We start from the raw sequence: 13,844 nt of genomic DNA on the forward strand, positions 1-13,844 counted from the left end.
AGGCATTATAATACCTCTAGTATGTGTGCACCAATGATGAGGACTGATGAATCGTGTCTCTTTCAGTCCGACTGCCTGGCCTCCAGTTGTTTAAACCCACTAGAGATCTGCCTGAACCCATAAGGGATAATCCTGTTTCTTTGCTAGTTATGGAGTGTTGTGGGCCAGTGCGAGGAGACTGACTGTGGATCCCCTCCCAAAAAAGAAAGCAATCATGAGTAGGAAGTGGAAAAAATGCTATATATGGAATCAAAGAACTGTGTACTTTAGCTGCCTTAGTTACAGAACCTATGCATCTTGTCACAAAGCAAGTGTTAAAATTACAGTTCTGATACTCAAACAAATGGTTCTTACACCCCTGTTTGTCATGCCGTTCTCCTTTACCTCACGGAAACTTGATTTTTCTTGCTTGCACTCTGGAACCAAAGGGATGTGGGGTACTGAAAACTCTCTTGGACTGACGCTACTTGACCTGACCTCTACTGAGAGCTTTTTATACACAAAAACGGATGTTGTCAGTCAGTCAGAGGTCTGACTGGAGTTTGAAAAGGAGGGAGCTTCCCACGGCTTTCAGTGTGCTGCAGTTTTGCCTAAAAATACAAGGTGAATGTCAGTCTGTGTTACACCAAACGCAGTTTGTGGCTGGCCCACAGTCTTTCAGGGTGAAATTTGTCAAAGTTTTTTACTCGAGCCCTACTGTGCCTCATACATTAGAGCTGCATTGAATTATTATTTTTCTTCCTTGGTGTTGCAGGTGGCGTGCAGAGGGATGTGTCCATAAATTTATAAACACGAACTGCTGGGAGGTCGAGAGGTGACACGCCTCTGTAAAACACTGCTGGAAACAAATGGTGAGCAGCCTGTCGAAACTGAGGTTTGTGTTTTCAAGTAGTGCTCTGAAGATTTTCAGGTTTTATTTGTTAACCTTGAAATTCATTCATATACAGTCAATTTGTGTCCAGATGGTGTTGCTGCACTAACTGAAAATTTCTTCCATGTATTTGTTGTATGGGAGCAAAAAACAATGATCTGTAAAATATTTTTACATTCTTTTGATAATTTCACTTTTTTTTCTCATGCAAATTTTATTTCATATGTACCTCAGGCCTGCCCACTAACTTTGAAATCCACCTGGTAATATTCAACATTTTTTTTAAGTGTAAACATGCAGTTATGATGTGCGAATACATGTTCAGTTGATCACATGTGAGAATGTCTGTGCATGTGACAAGTTTGTGTCCTGATTTTTACATTGGCATTTTGCGATTTATCAATAGAGAAGGGCTGAGAAGGGAATAAAACATTTTGTCATCATTGTGATGAAACTGCAAGTGCAAGTTCTAATTTTTGACAAAAGTTCCCAGAGAATATATCTGTCCAAAAAAGGGCTAAGAGTGCTATTTACCTCCAGTCCTATTTACGTTCCAACAGGTGCTTTTTTTGTCGCAAGTGTGAACAGGATACCAACAAGAATAGTAACAAAGGCACTCTGCACAAGTAGGGATGGTGGCCAAGTGGTGCACTTCATTTCAGTGCGGGAGGTTCATGGTTCAAACCCACAGATTTCTGTTTAATCCACTAGATGGCGGATGCAGCCTGTGAGCTGTTGCCAGCAGCCGGCATCTTGCTTAGCATTATTCCGCGTCATCAGACATTAGATTGAATAGAAATCTATGAAGTGTTGACTTAAACTTGGGTTAAAGTGGTCTGAAAATGCTGTTTTGTGCAGTGTTCAGGTGCTGCTACAAGCTGACAAAGGACTATCATCTGGTTAAAGAAATGTTAAATAAATAAATAATAATAAATTGTGGAGTGAGCTTTCATAAGTGTGTATTTTATATTATATAAATGATGTTTGGAAATTACTAAAATTGCTGAATAAAGGTTAGAAACTGATTTATTTTTTGTCTCGACCTATTCTGTAAAGTAGTGACTTGCCTGAATGCTTTGTCGTGAGAAATGTTGCACCATTTGTTTAGCAATTCAATTAGAAGCTTCATTTTCATAAGTCTATCCCTTTTTAATTAGCCTCAGGTTTATTCTTCACATCAGGTTTTCCATCCTGAGATATTCTGTAAGAGCAAATTCACAGAATGGAAATGTTTTTTCTCTCAATTTGGTGGGTCACATGACAGTCGCTTTGACATTGTATATTCTACTAATATAACAATATACACAAATGAGATTAATTTCTCTATGATATACTCCATATTCCAGTGAACTCAGCCACATGGGGTGTGCAGCCAGTACATTCTGAGTGCCGGTCCCAAGCCCGGATAAATGAGGAGGGTTGTGTCAGGAAGGGCATCCGGCGTAAAACAAGCCAACCCAACTATGCAGACTCAGAATCGAATTCCCATACCGGATCGGTCGCGGCCCGGGTTAACAACGTCCGCCACCGGTGCTATTGCCCAACAGGGTGCCGATGGAAATTGGGCTACTGCTGGGCGAAGATGACGAAGAAGAGGAGGAAAACATTGCCATGAACAGCCGGAGAAGAAGAAAACTAGAAGGGTGGAAATGAGAGTGGGGACTTTGAATGTTGGTAGTATGACTGGTAAAGGGAGAGAGCTGGCTGATATGATGGAGAGGAGAAAGGTAGACATATTGTGTGTGCAAGAGACCAAGTGGAAGGGAAGTAAGAGCAGGAGCATCGGTGGTGGATACAAGTTGTTGTACCATGGTGAGGACAGGAAGAGAAATGGTGTTGGGGTCATTTTAAAGGAAGAGTATGTTAAGTGTCTTGGAGGTTAAGCGAGTGTCTGACAGGGTGATGAGTGTGAAGTTGGAAATTGAAGGGGTGATGATGAATATCATCAGTGCATATGCACCACAAGTAGGTTGTGAGATGGAGAAAGAAGATTGGAGTGTGTTAGATGAGGTGGTGGAGAGTGTGCCCAAGCATGAAAGAGTGGTGATAGGAGCAGACTTCAATGGGCATGTTGGTGAAAGGAACAGAGGTGATGAGGAAGTAATGGGTAGATATGGTATCAAGGATAGGAATGGGGAAAGACAGATGGTAGTTTATTTTGCAAAAAGGATGGAAATGGCTGTGGTGAATACCTACTTTAAGAAAAGGGAGGTGCACAGGGTAACATTTAAGAGTGGAGGAAGGTGCACACAGGTGGACTACATTCTTTATAGGAGATGCAAGCTAAAAGAAATCACAGACTGTAAGGTGGTAGCAGGAGAGAGTGTCACTAGACAGCATAGGATGGTTGTTTGTAGCATGACTTTAGAGGTAAAGAAGAAGAAGAGAGTGAGAGCTCAACAAAGGATCAGATGGTGGAAACTGAAGGAGGAAGACTGTTGTGTGAAATTTAGCGAGCAGGTGAGAGAAGCACTGGTTGCAGGGGAAGCAGTTTTGGACAACTGGAAAAGTACTGCAGATGTGGTGAGGGAGACAGCTAGGGCAGTACTGGGTATGACATCTGGACAGTGGAAGGAAGACAAGGAGACTTGGTGGTGGAATGAAGAGGTCCAGGAAAGCATAAGGAGAAAGAGGTTGGCGAAAAAGTTTTGGGATAGTCGGAGAGATGAAGAAAGTAGACAGGAGTACAAGGAGATGCGGCGTAAGGCGAAAAGAGAAGTGGCAAAAGCAAAGGAAAAGGCATATTGCGAGCTGTATAAGAAGTTGAATAGTAAGGAAGGAGAAAAGGACTTGTACCGATTGGCCAGACAAAGGGACAGAGCTGGAAAGGATGTGCAGCAGGTTAGGGTGGTAAAAGATGCACATGGTAATGTGCTGACAAGTGAGGAGTGTGTGCTGAGAAGGTGGAGGGAATATTTTGAAGAGCTGATGAATAAAGAAAATGAGCGAGAGAAAAGGCTGGATGATGTGGTGAGAGTAAATCAGGAAGTACAAGAGATTAGCAAGGAAGAAGTGAGGGCTGCTATGAAGAGGATGAAGAGTGGAAAGGCAGTTGGTCCAGATGACATTCCAGTGGAGGCATGGAAATGTCTAGGAGAGATGGCAGTAGAGTTTCTAACCAGATTGTTTAATAAAATCTTGGAAAGTGAGAGGATGCCTGAGGAGTGGAGATGAAGTGTGCTGGTTCCTATTTTCAAGAACAAGGGTGATGTGCAGAGCTGCAGTAACTACAGAGGCATAAAGCTGATCAGCCACAGCATGAAGTTATGGGAAAGAGTAGTAGAAGCTGGGCTTAGAAAACAGGTGAAGATCTGTGAGCAGCAATATGGTTTCATGCCGAGAAAGAGCACTACAGATGCAATGTTTGCTCTGAGAATATTGTTGAAGTACAGAGAAGGACAGAAAGAGTTACATTGTGTGTTTGTGGACTTAGAAAAAGCTTATGATAGGGTGCCAAGAGAAGAGTTGTGGTATTGTATGAGGAAGTCTGGACTGGCAGAGAAGTATGTTAGGGTAGTGCAGGACATGTACAAGAATAGTGTGACAGCGGTGAGATGCGCAGTCGGAATGACAGACTCATTCAAGGTGGAGGTGGGATTACACCAAGGATCAGCTCTGAGTCCTTTCTTGTTTGCAGTGGTGATGGACAGGTTGACGGATGAGACCAGACAGGACTCCCCATGGACTATGATGTTTGCAGATGACATTGATCTGTAGTGAGAGTAGAGAGCAAGTTGAGTCTAGTCTGGAGAAGTGGAGAGAAGGGGAATGAAAGTCAGTAGAAGCAAGACTGAGTACATGTGTGTAAATGAGAGGGAGCCCAGTGGAATAGTGCAGTTACAAGGAGTAGAAGTGGTGAAAGTAGATGAGTTTAAATATTTGGGGTCAACTGTTCAAAGTAATGGAGAGTGTGGTAGAGAGTTGAAGAAGAGAGTGCAGGCAGGGTGGAGTGGGTGGAGAAAGGTGGCAGGAGTGATTTGTGACCGAAGAATATCAGCAAGAGTGAAGGGGAAAGTTTACAAGACAGTAGTGAGACCAGCTATGTTGTATGGTTTAGAGACGGTGGCACTAACAAAAAGACAGGAGGCAGAGCTGGAGGTGGCAGAGCTAAAGATGTTGAGATTCTCTTTGGGAGTGACAAGAATGGACAAGATTAGGAATGAACATATCAGAGGGACAGCTCAGGTGGGACGGTTTGGAGACAAAGTCAGAGAGGCGAGATTGAGATGGTTTGGACATGTGCAGAGGAGGGACCCAGGGTATATAGGGAGAAGAATGCTGAGGATGGAGCCACCAGGCAGGAAGAGAAGAGGGAGGCCAAAGAGGAGGTTTATGGATGTGCTGAGGGAGGACATGCAGGTGGTTGGTGTGACAGAGGAAGATACAGAGGACAGGGTGAGATGGAAACGATTGATCTGCTGTGGCGACCCCTAACAGGAACAGCTGAAAGACAAAGAAGAAGAATACTCCATTTTCCAGTGAAGTGTTTTTAGATTTCTTTCAACTTCATCCAGAAATGATTGAATAATCTTACTTTCACCCTGGCCGGCGTGGCTGTTTCATTTTATTTGGATATTTCCGCGGAGAAGCAGCACCGCAGGTGGATTAAGAGCAGTCTTTAATATTAAAATCTTTAATATGATGCAAATGTGCATAGCTCTTACTTTCACTCCTGATTATTTCCCATCTTTAACTTCATAATGAAATTAATTAAGGATCAGACTAGTATCTTGTGTCATGGCAGAGTGTGTTTGATAAACTGATGGTATTATTTACTATCTTGCTTCACAACATCTGGACTTGGACTAACAAATTCAATAGTCTTATCCACTTCTGTATTTGTTTTGACAAATAGTGGCTGTACAAATGTGGGACTGAGTTTGAATAAATGTAACAGCACTGTAATAGCTTGGAAAATGCAGATTTACGGTGAAACTCTATTGAAAACATTGATCATGCCCACATTGATTTCTATTTATGTCTGGTTGTTAGATGCTAACCAAGGTGGCAGCACTCTGGCAACAGCCAGCGAATGAGCAGATCGGCCTGGTCCTCCATCTAGTGATTCAGTAGATATCTGTATTCAAACCCCAACCCTACTGTATTTCTTCATGTAATGTGGAGTCGCACCAGGAAGGGCATCTGGTGTAAAACTTGTGCCAAATCAACATGCATGTCCACCCAAGTGAAAACAATGGAGCGGCCGAAGAAAGCATAAGGAGAAAGACAGGAGTACTATGAGTTGCAGTCTAAGGTGAAAACAAAAGTAGCAAAGGCTAAGGAAAAGGCATACACTGAGCTGTACAAGATATTAAACACTTAAGGAAGGAGAAAAGGACTTGTACTGGTTGGTCAGACAAAGGGACCGAGCTGGAAAGGATGAGCAGCAGCTTGCGGTGATGAAGGATGCAGATAGTAATGTGGTGACAAGCGAGGACTGTGTTTTGAGAAGGTAGAGGGAAAATTTTGAGGAATTGATGAATCAAGAAAATGAGAGAGAAAAGGTTGGATTATGGGGAGAGAGTAAATCAGGAAGTGAAAGGGATTAGTAAGGATGAAGTGAGGACAGCTATGAAAATGAAGAGTGGAAAGGCAGTTAGTCCAGATGACATTCCAGTGGCGGCATGGGAATGTTTTGGAGAGATGGCATTGGAGTTTCTAACCAGATTGTTTAATATTTCAATTAAATTCATTTTAATTTTTGAATTGAATTTGAATTTATTAGACACCCATGCAACAAAATTTCACTCATATACAACAACAAAACGAATAAACAAAGTAGTCAAAGAAAAAAGACAGTAAGAGGAAAAAACATAATGTACATGGTGCCTAAAGGCATAGGCAGAAGCAAAGCTTAACAATGTTTACACCCCTCCATGAAGTCAAATCAAACCAGGCATATATGCCTGTTTATAAACGTTAATTTCTAAACAAAATCTGAACATAAGCAGCTCATAATTACAATTTCTTGACTGCAACAAAACATGAGTCTCAGTTAGTGACTTTAATCCACACAAAAGTGACTCACGATATTTTAATGGCTTTGAGAGGGGTCAAGAAGCGGACTTGCCGTTTCTGAAGAGGAGCGAATCAAAGAACCAAAGCGCTAGTGGATCGAAGCATTCCTTCTTTGGTTCACGCTTCAAAGTGGTGTTGCGCTGCAGAAATGGTTGATTCCAGAGCCGCTGCAGGGTCTGTAATCAACGTAGAGGAATGATCATTTTCCCGACAAACACCCTCAAAAACAACGGCTGCTCTGAAGGACCGATAAGGGAATCGTTAAGCAAAAACACTATTGATATCGGTGGATCGAATCATTTCTTAACAATACTTGAAAAGAACCGCTTCTCGATACCCAACCCTAGTCGGTATATTTTATTAGTTCAGAATCAAAGAAATATACCAGCTATGGCTATATAACTTTTTGTATGATTGTTTGTAATATTGGAACATATCTACAAATTTAATCAGGTTGTTTTAACAATTTATAGTTGTTGAAAAAAATTATAATTTTGAAAAAGTGTCAATGTGCCAATTTCCGTCACCCCAGATCCCAATGTGGACAGTTGACTATCATATTCATATTTTTACCATATATTCTTACATATCTCAAGATGACAAAACAGAACTGAGGTGTAACTTGGGAGCCTCTGGGTGACTTGAGATGGAATGCCCCTCATGCCATTCAGTTGGCCTGTTCCCACGGCAGAGTCCTTTCGACAGTCCACGTCTGTTTAAGAAACTATGCAGTCATCAAATCCAGCCCATGATGTCATGACATCATCCACATCCTGGGCAGAGAAAAAAAATCAGTTGGCCAGAAAACTACACCTACGGTATAATTTATCAGCATTAAGCAACAGGAAAGCAGAGAAAATACTTAGGTGATCGCTGGTCGCTAGCCCTAAGCTTAATTAACAAACCCAGAATTTAGATAAAGTTGAGGCCAAGACCCGCTCTGTTTACTAATAGAATGAATTTAGGAATCATAGTACCATGCTATGGCAGTATGCTAGCCATACGAGAGGGAGAATAAATGCCTCTTAAGTCTGGACTTGAATGTCTCTACAGAATCTCACTGTTTTATTGCCATAGGGAGATCATTCCACAAAACAGGTGCATGATAAGAGAAAGCTCTGTGGCCCACAGACTTTTTATTCATCCACGGACACAAAGTAGCCCTGCGTCCTGAGAACGCAGAGCCCGGGCTGTCTGGTCTGGGTCTGAGGCTTGAAACCATTTAACATGACCTGTTGTAAAATGTGTCTTGTTTTCTGTCCCTCAGTTCTGCTGCCATGCCTCCGTGGAAGGTGTGTTGTCTTCCTGTGTTGGTGTTCCGAATGCTGCTGTTTCTCCTCCTGCAAGCTGTCAGCCTGCCCTTCACTTTGTTAAGCAGTGGTGTCGTCCTGGCTTCATCCTCCTCCTATCATTACCCCACCTTCCACCGGAATGATACCCTATTTGAACACTTGGCCCTGCATCCCAACCCCAGTGTGGGTCGGGTCTACGTCGGCGCCCGAGATCATTTATTCCAGTTGGATCGATTCCTACAACTCGAACTGCAGAATGACACTGGTCCTGTTACAGACAGCCTTGACTGTTTACCGCCGATAACTGAGAGCAGTTGTCCTCAGGCAAAACTCACCAGCAATCACAACAAGCTCCTGCTGGTTGACCCGTTCTCTATGGAGCTAATCACATGTGGGAGCGTCAACCAAGGAATCTGCCAGAAACGTAGTCTGGATTCTGTAAATACAGTGTTTTTTTTTCCTGAAAAGCCAGTGGATACGCAGTATGTAGCAGCCAATGACCCTAACATTAGTACTGTAGGACTCGTGGTTCGCCCCTATCCTGGCAAACAGCCACTACTGTTTGTCGGGCGGGGTTACACCAGCAGCCACCCACCTATTTCCACACGAAACCTCGCCCAGGCACCAATCTTTTCTTATGAGGAGACTGCTAAATTGGCTGTGGCAGGTCGTCTTTCAGAATACGACCATCATTTTGTGGCCTCATTTGCCCACCGCCAACATGTGTACTTTCTCTTCTATAGACGGGACCTAAAATCGCAGTCACGTGAGTACCGTACCTATGTCTCTCGTGTTTGTTTGGACGACCAAGCCTACTACTCCTACGTAGAAGTGCCATTAAATTGCCATTCCCGGGCAGGAAAAATATACAATCTCCTACAAGCTGTACAACTTGGGCTATTAAAAGATGGCGCTGTGACTGAAGGCTCAGAGATTCTTCTCGGTGTCTTCGCCACTCCTTTGGCTTCATCTAGTCGGCCCAGTGAGGACTCCGCTCTCTGCATATTCAACCTTGAAGATGTGGATCTCAGGATTAACTCCACCAGAGACCTGTGCTACACGAAGATGGGCACAAACGCGGGAAGGGAAGCAGCTTATATTGAATATGAAGTTAAATCCATCTGTGCCACCCTGCCAGTGGTGAGTCAAAGAGAACCTGTTTCTTCTTTAATTACCCATTGTTGCTGATGCTTTTGAGACTCTGTGCTGAGTCCAAAAGACAAGAGTTATTTGCTTTAGGAATAAAATGTAAAAAATCAAGTAATGGTGATTTATTTTTATTTTTTTAAGTTAACCTCGATGGTTAGTAATAATCAGTGATGCCGGTAACGCGTTACTCTAATCTAAGCACTTTTTTTAGTAAAGAGTAATCCAACGCGTTAATCTTTCCAAATCAGTAGTCAGATTAAAGTTACTTCTCCAAGTCACTGTGCGTTACTATTATTTTTGCATTGTGGGTCGACAGCAGCATTAAACTTGGTCTGTGGGCAGGAGGTCGGGGTTCGACTGAACTGCCCACTTTAAGCGAGCTGTGAGCTTTTCAGCCGCAGTTTTTTGCAGCAGCTACGACTCGTCCTCACCTCTTAAAGTGCGGTGACAACAGCACTGAGCTTTACAAAGACATTTTTATGCTTTTTTCCCCCCTCCTTTATTTAGAATTTTGAGCTGAGCCGCTCCGTTTCTGATGCTAAAAACAGCTGATCCTCCGACGCGTCAACAACTAACACTATTTTCCACTCAAATGCACCTAAACTCTCGTTCTGAGGACCACATGATGTGAAAACGCAGTAAAAGGTTCTTACCTGTAAATCTGGTCATGTTTTCTGCATAAATAAATGTTATCCATTCTTTGTGGTCAAACGCCAAAGCAGGGGCGAATTCAGATGGAATGGGGGCGTGGGGCTGGGATGTGCCCCCCCATAATACCCCTAGATTAAAGGTCCGGTTTTGAAGCCCTTTTTTTACTACAACTATCAATACTACTTAAAATAATAATAATTTCGACAAGTAAAATGTTTAGAGAGAATTTAAATGTTAGAAAAATGTTAGAAAGAATTTAATAGTTACATTTATAAACAATGTAGGTTAGAAATTGCAAGTTTTACTGTTACAGTGCTGTCAACAGTTAAATATGAGGTCAAGAAAGAGGTCTTTATTTTACTTTTTATAAAACAAGTATTTATTTTTATTGAAGTCAAGAAAGGGTGACTATAAAGTGAGTTTTGGCAAAACAGGTATCATTGTCATGTTGAGGTGGTAGTGGGTTGTTGTCGACAGCTGGGGAAAGTAACTAAAAAAGTAACTAGTAATCTAACTTAGTTACTTTTACAATTGAGTAATCAGTAAAGTAACTAAGTTACTTTTTCAAGAAGTAATCAGTAATCAGTAATTGGATTACTTTATCAAAGTAACTGTGGCAACACTGGTAATAATATAATAATAATTAGGGATGTCTCAATGAGGGATTTCTTTTTTTGAACCCAGTCCTGATTAGATTCATTTAATATAGAGTATCTGCTGATACAGGGTTCAGATCCAATACTAGTAGTTTCCGAGATATTACACTTGCACAGAGCAGAAAGCATAAAGTCAGTTTGTTGTATGTGCTTGTCACTTTAACAGGTCTGCCATGCATCAAGAAAAAAAAAAAAACACCTTTAATTTCAGCTGCTTCTTAATGTTTGTATTCACAACAATTAAATACTTTGAGAAGCTTCTTGATGTCACACCCTTCAGTCACCTTCTTGGGACTACAGCTTTGCAGCAGGAGATGTCCAAACTTAATTAGATATTGCAACCCTGAAACACAACTCCTCCTGCTTATTCCAGAGCCAGCAAGAGGCTCTTTCTGCTGCCTTCCCCAGCCTATGAGCCTCCTTCCTCACCTTCCCTACTATTTCCAGAAGTGTCAGAGTCTTCCAGACAGACTGGGCTGGAAAACCCTTGCAGCCAAATTCTACTGGGAATAGCCAGGCTTGCCACGCTTTATCCCTATATTTTTGGACTATGTTGAGGTACTTAAGGTTCTTCATCTCTGAGGCCTCTTCACGTACAGCTTCCTATGTGCCCTCCAATCAGGATGTTAATCTTCTCCTCCTCAGACAATACGATGATATCAGGTCTCAGGGAAGTTTGAACAACCTGGGGAAAGCGGAGTTTTCTTCCCATGTCCACGCTCCCACAATTTAGCTGTTTGCAAGAGGCTCGTCCTGGTCTTCTCCCACTCCCTGATGAATTGAATAGATAGAACTGGCTTCCCATGGGTCTGGCTTGTTTTCAGTCTGTCCTGCTCCGCAGTGTCAGTCAGTGCTTCAAGGGCCTGATCATGATGCCATCTGTATCTCTCCTGGCTAAGTGCAATCTTAGGCCCAGCTAGAATGTGTGCCGTTGTGCCTCTCTTGCCACATAATTTGCACAGGGCATCCTCCTTTCCATTCCGATCTGTACAAATTTGATGGTGTTGGAAGTGTGTCATACAATGATCAGAGTATGGAAGAAATCCTCAAGAGGCCATGTGAGCTTAGATGTAGGCAGGTCCCACTTCATCCAGGTTCCTTGGGAATTTAGTTCCATGGCTCTGAACTTTTGCCCTTCTTCCTCCAGGTGCTGAACCTCAGCTTATATCATTTCTCTCCTCTGCCTTGAGTGTGCTTTTTCCCATTGTTAGAAGTGGGTATTTCGAGTCCTTGCTTGCCCATGCAGGGGTTCCCTGTGATGTCCTTTTAACGTCTGTATACTTTCCACTTGTCACTTCTTGATTCGCCGCCCACTTAACATCCTGATCTTGTTGTGAGACCTGCTTCAGTGATGACGTCATTGCTGGACATTCTCTGAACATTCTGAATTTTGCCACCTTGAATTCTTTAGCCACTGATGAAAAGTGTTGCTGTAACTGCCCAGATTACCTTTGGATCTCCGTAAACATAACCCTAAATTGAGACATCTTACACACATGAGGATAAAATCACTCCAGTTCAACTGCAAATCCTAGTAAGGTTCTTAGTCGAGGTGTCATTACGTGTTGTCCGTGGGAAACCACAGGCTCTAGATTGGGCAGTGGTTATAAAATAGGTAGCTGACTTTCCTTGCCCCGGGCAATTGGGCAAGCCTTTTTGTCCAGCCCTGGTTCTTGTCTAGTTTATCCACGTCCATCCTCAATTCTTCATGCATGGATCCGCCAACCTGCATTGCCGTGTACAGTGGATTGGCTGGAGGGGAAACACAGTGCAGGCCATGTAATTTAATGTAATTACTGGTCAGGCAGGGTTTGATCAGTGGCATTAGCTGCACTTTGTAGGGTGGGGCTGTTTGTTACCTTTAACAAGACCTGACAAGGACGTATAAAGTCATGAATGGCAGCCACAGAGCCACAGGGCTCTGAAGGAGGTGAGAGAATAAGAGACCGAGGGAAATAGAATTGTAGTGGTCTAGAATAATGAAGTCTGGGAAGAGAAAGAAAAATAAAGTAGGTCAGGCAGGAAACTGATTGGCTGATTCTGACTTTGAATTCAGTATGGTTGAAAAGACATTATTAATCCATTTTTTTGTGCAAATTCTGTTTTAAGATTTTGGATTTGGGTGATACTCTCAAAATGTAGCCTTTTGAATAAAAACAAAGTTCAGTCTGTATTCTTGTCTTTTCCTGTTAGAAACTTGTTTGCATTTTCCATGTCATCCCAGGTTTTTCAGATTTGTGGTTGTAGTGTTTTGATATGCTACTGAAAGCTTATATTTGTTATCATCTGGTTTCAGGACTTTAGCAAGACTGTAGACTTGCCTTATGATAGTTTTGCAAAATGTGAAGTACGTTGATATTAGCTGTTACTATGATGTACTGGTAAACCTTGCTCATAATTATTCAATCTTCAACACTGACTATGTTTGCATGGACACCAATAATCTGATTATTGACTTTAATCTGTATAAAACCATATTTAAACTATGTTTATATGAGTTTCTTTTTTAAATTAAAGAATATTCCATCCATGCTCCTGTTTACATGTCACAGAGCATCATCTGATTAAGGACTTGCAGCCACATTGTGTCCCTATGCCTTATGTTTTGAAAAACGTTTTTAAAACTCCAGTAATAAGTTATAGTCTGATTCAGGTGTTCACATGTTAACAACACACTTTAATAATCACACTAAAATCACAATACTTCACATAATCTAATTAAGGCATTTTTCAGGCTAAGGTAATTCAGTGATGCTGTTTATGTGGTAGTGTGTTATTCATCTTATTTCAGAATATGATCTGAATCATTAAGACCATAATATTAATGTCCATGCACAGTTGTGGTTGGACATTTACATACAATCATCATGGGCATGTATGTCATGGTAGTTTTGTGCTTTTAATGATGTCTTTGAACTGATTATTTGCCAGAGCCGAATGATTGTACAGCATACATCATGAATGACTAAAAAACAAACAAAAAAAAAAACAAGAATTGGGTACGCAAGTTTGTATTTATTTTAGATCTTCTCTAATCCACATAGAGTCAAAATTATATGGAGTGCATCGGGCAAGTATTCACAGCACTCAACTTTTTCCACATTTTTTTAATGTTACAGCCTTATTCCAAAATGGATGAAATGCATTTCTTTTTCTCAAAATTCTGTACACAATACCCCATAATGACAATGTGACAAGATTTTTTTT

At 41.7% G+C, this 13,844-nt stretch overlaps 1 protein-coding gene across 1 annotated transcript in view; it reads left to right on the forward strand.

Moving 5' to 3' along the window:
* plxnb1b (plexin b1b) overlaps positions 1-13,844 on the forward strand; it is a 366,021-nt gene that overhangs the window by 178,502 nt on the left and 173,675 nt on the right. The window contains 2 exon segments of the mRNA XM_034167329.1: positions 755-851; positions 8,157-9,321. Coding sequence (XP_034023220.1) covers positions 8,167-9,321 — 1,155 coding nt within the window. The 5' untranslated portion in view covers positions 755-851; positions 8,157-8,166.

This window comes from Thalassophryne amazonica, chromosome 3 (assembly GCF_902500255.1).
Source record: "Thalassophryne amazonica chromosome 3, fThaAma1.1, whole genome shotgun sequence".
Lineage (NCBI taxonomy): Eukaryota > Metazoa > Chordata > Actinopteri > Batrachoidiformes > Batrachoididae > Thalassophryne > Thalassophryne amazonica.